The 1,147-nt window shown below is 76.7% G+C and overlaps 1 protein-coding gene across 1 annotated transcript in view; it reads right to left on the bottom strand.

Annotated features, from left to right (window-relative positions):
• Window positions 1-48: 48 nt before the first annotated feature.
• Window positions 49-1,147, bottom strand: part of EMIHUDRAFT_214684 (hypothetical protein) — a gene marked incomplete at both ends in the record, with an annotated part of 4,345 nt that continues 3,246 nt past the window's right edge. The window contains one exon of the mRNA XM_005763723.1: window positions 49-465. Within this exon, the coding sequence (XP_005763780.1) occupies window positions 49-465 (417 nt within the window). The remainder of the gene's footprint in view (window positions 466-1,147) is intronic.

The following is a 1,147-nucleotide window of genomic DNA, read 5'->3' as shown; positions in this document are numbered from 1 at the left end:
CCCCCCCCCCCCCCCCCCCCCCCCGCGCAAGGTCTTACTCCCACACTCTCACCTGGCCGCTGGCAAGACGAACGCGGCACCCTGATCCACCTCCGCCCGCCGCAACGCGCCCAGCGCAGCGTTGCGCACGGCTTCTGCACCGGGAGGCTGCGCGCCCGCGCCGCCCGCCTCGGCCAGCAGCGTGGCATAGAAAGACGCCTGCGCCTGCGCGTCGACCGCGCCGCTCCAGCCTCCCGCCTCGACGGCGCGCACGAGCTCGACCGCCACGTCGCCCGAGCGGGGCGGCCGCGCGTCAGCGAGGGCGCAGCGCGCGAGCGCGCAGAGCAAGCCGCGGGAGATCGGCCGCAAGCCGAGCACAAGGTGCAGCGCCGCCTGCCGCTGCGCGCGCGGCAGCGCCAGGAATGGCCCAAAGATGGGGGCGCCGCCGTGCCGGCCTCGCGCGCAAAAGAATGGCTCCAGCGCCGGCTGCAACGACTGGAGCAGCTCGCCGCCGCCGCCGCCGCCGCTGCCGAGCCGGCGGAGAGCGTCGATCATCGCGCCGCTGAGCGGCGGCGCAGTGTCGTGCAGCTGCCTATGCGGACGCGTCGCGGACGTGTCCCGAGGCGGTGTCGCGGGCGTGTCGCGGGCGTGTCGCGAAGCTGCCAGAGCAGCTTGGGCAGCGACACCGCCCACGCCGTGAGCAGCCTCGGCGGCGGCGGCGGCGGACCCGCCGCGGCGATCTGCGGCGTGCCGGCGGTGGCGCTGTGGCGGTGGTCGACAGGATCGAGCGGCGGGAGCAGCGCCTCGCAACACAGACTCAGCAGCGGCGCGCGGATGGGCGACGAGGGCGGCGCCTCCTCCCACAGCCGCACCTACCCGAGAGAGCTCGCGCAGATGCGGCCGAGATGCGCCGGGGTGCAGCTCCACACCACCCTCGCCGCACCAGCGAACCGAGAAGCGCCTCCGCCTCCGCGCCGCAACCGCAAACGCCGCCGCCGCCCGAGCAGAGAAGCGCACGGCAAGCGCCGAGGAGAAGCGACGCCGACGCAGGGAGCGTGGCGCTGCCGCCGCCCCTTTTGCGGGCGCCGCCGCCGCCGCCGCCGCCGCCGCCGCTTTTTTTTGGGGGCGCCCCCGCCGCCGCGCGGCCGCTTCTTGGGCGGCGCCTGGG

The sequence above is a fragment of the Emiliania huxleyi genome (assembly GCF_000372725.1).
Source record: "Emiliania huxleyi CCMP1516 unplaced genomic scaffold EMIHUscaffold_62, whole genome shotgun sequence".
In the NCBI taxonomy this organism is placed as follows: domain Eukaryota; phylum Haptophyta; order Isochrysidales; family Noelaerhabdaceae; genus Emiliania; species Emiliania huxleyi.
Note: the sequence above shows the minus strand (reverse complement) of the source record. Positions and strands in the feature narration are given on the sequence as shown.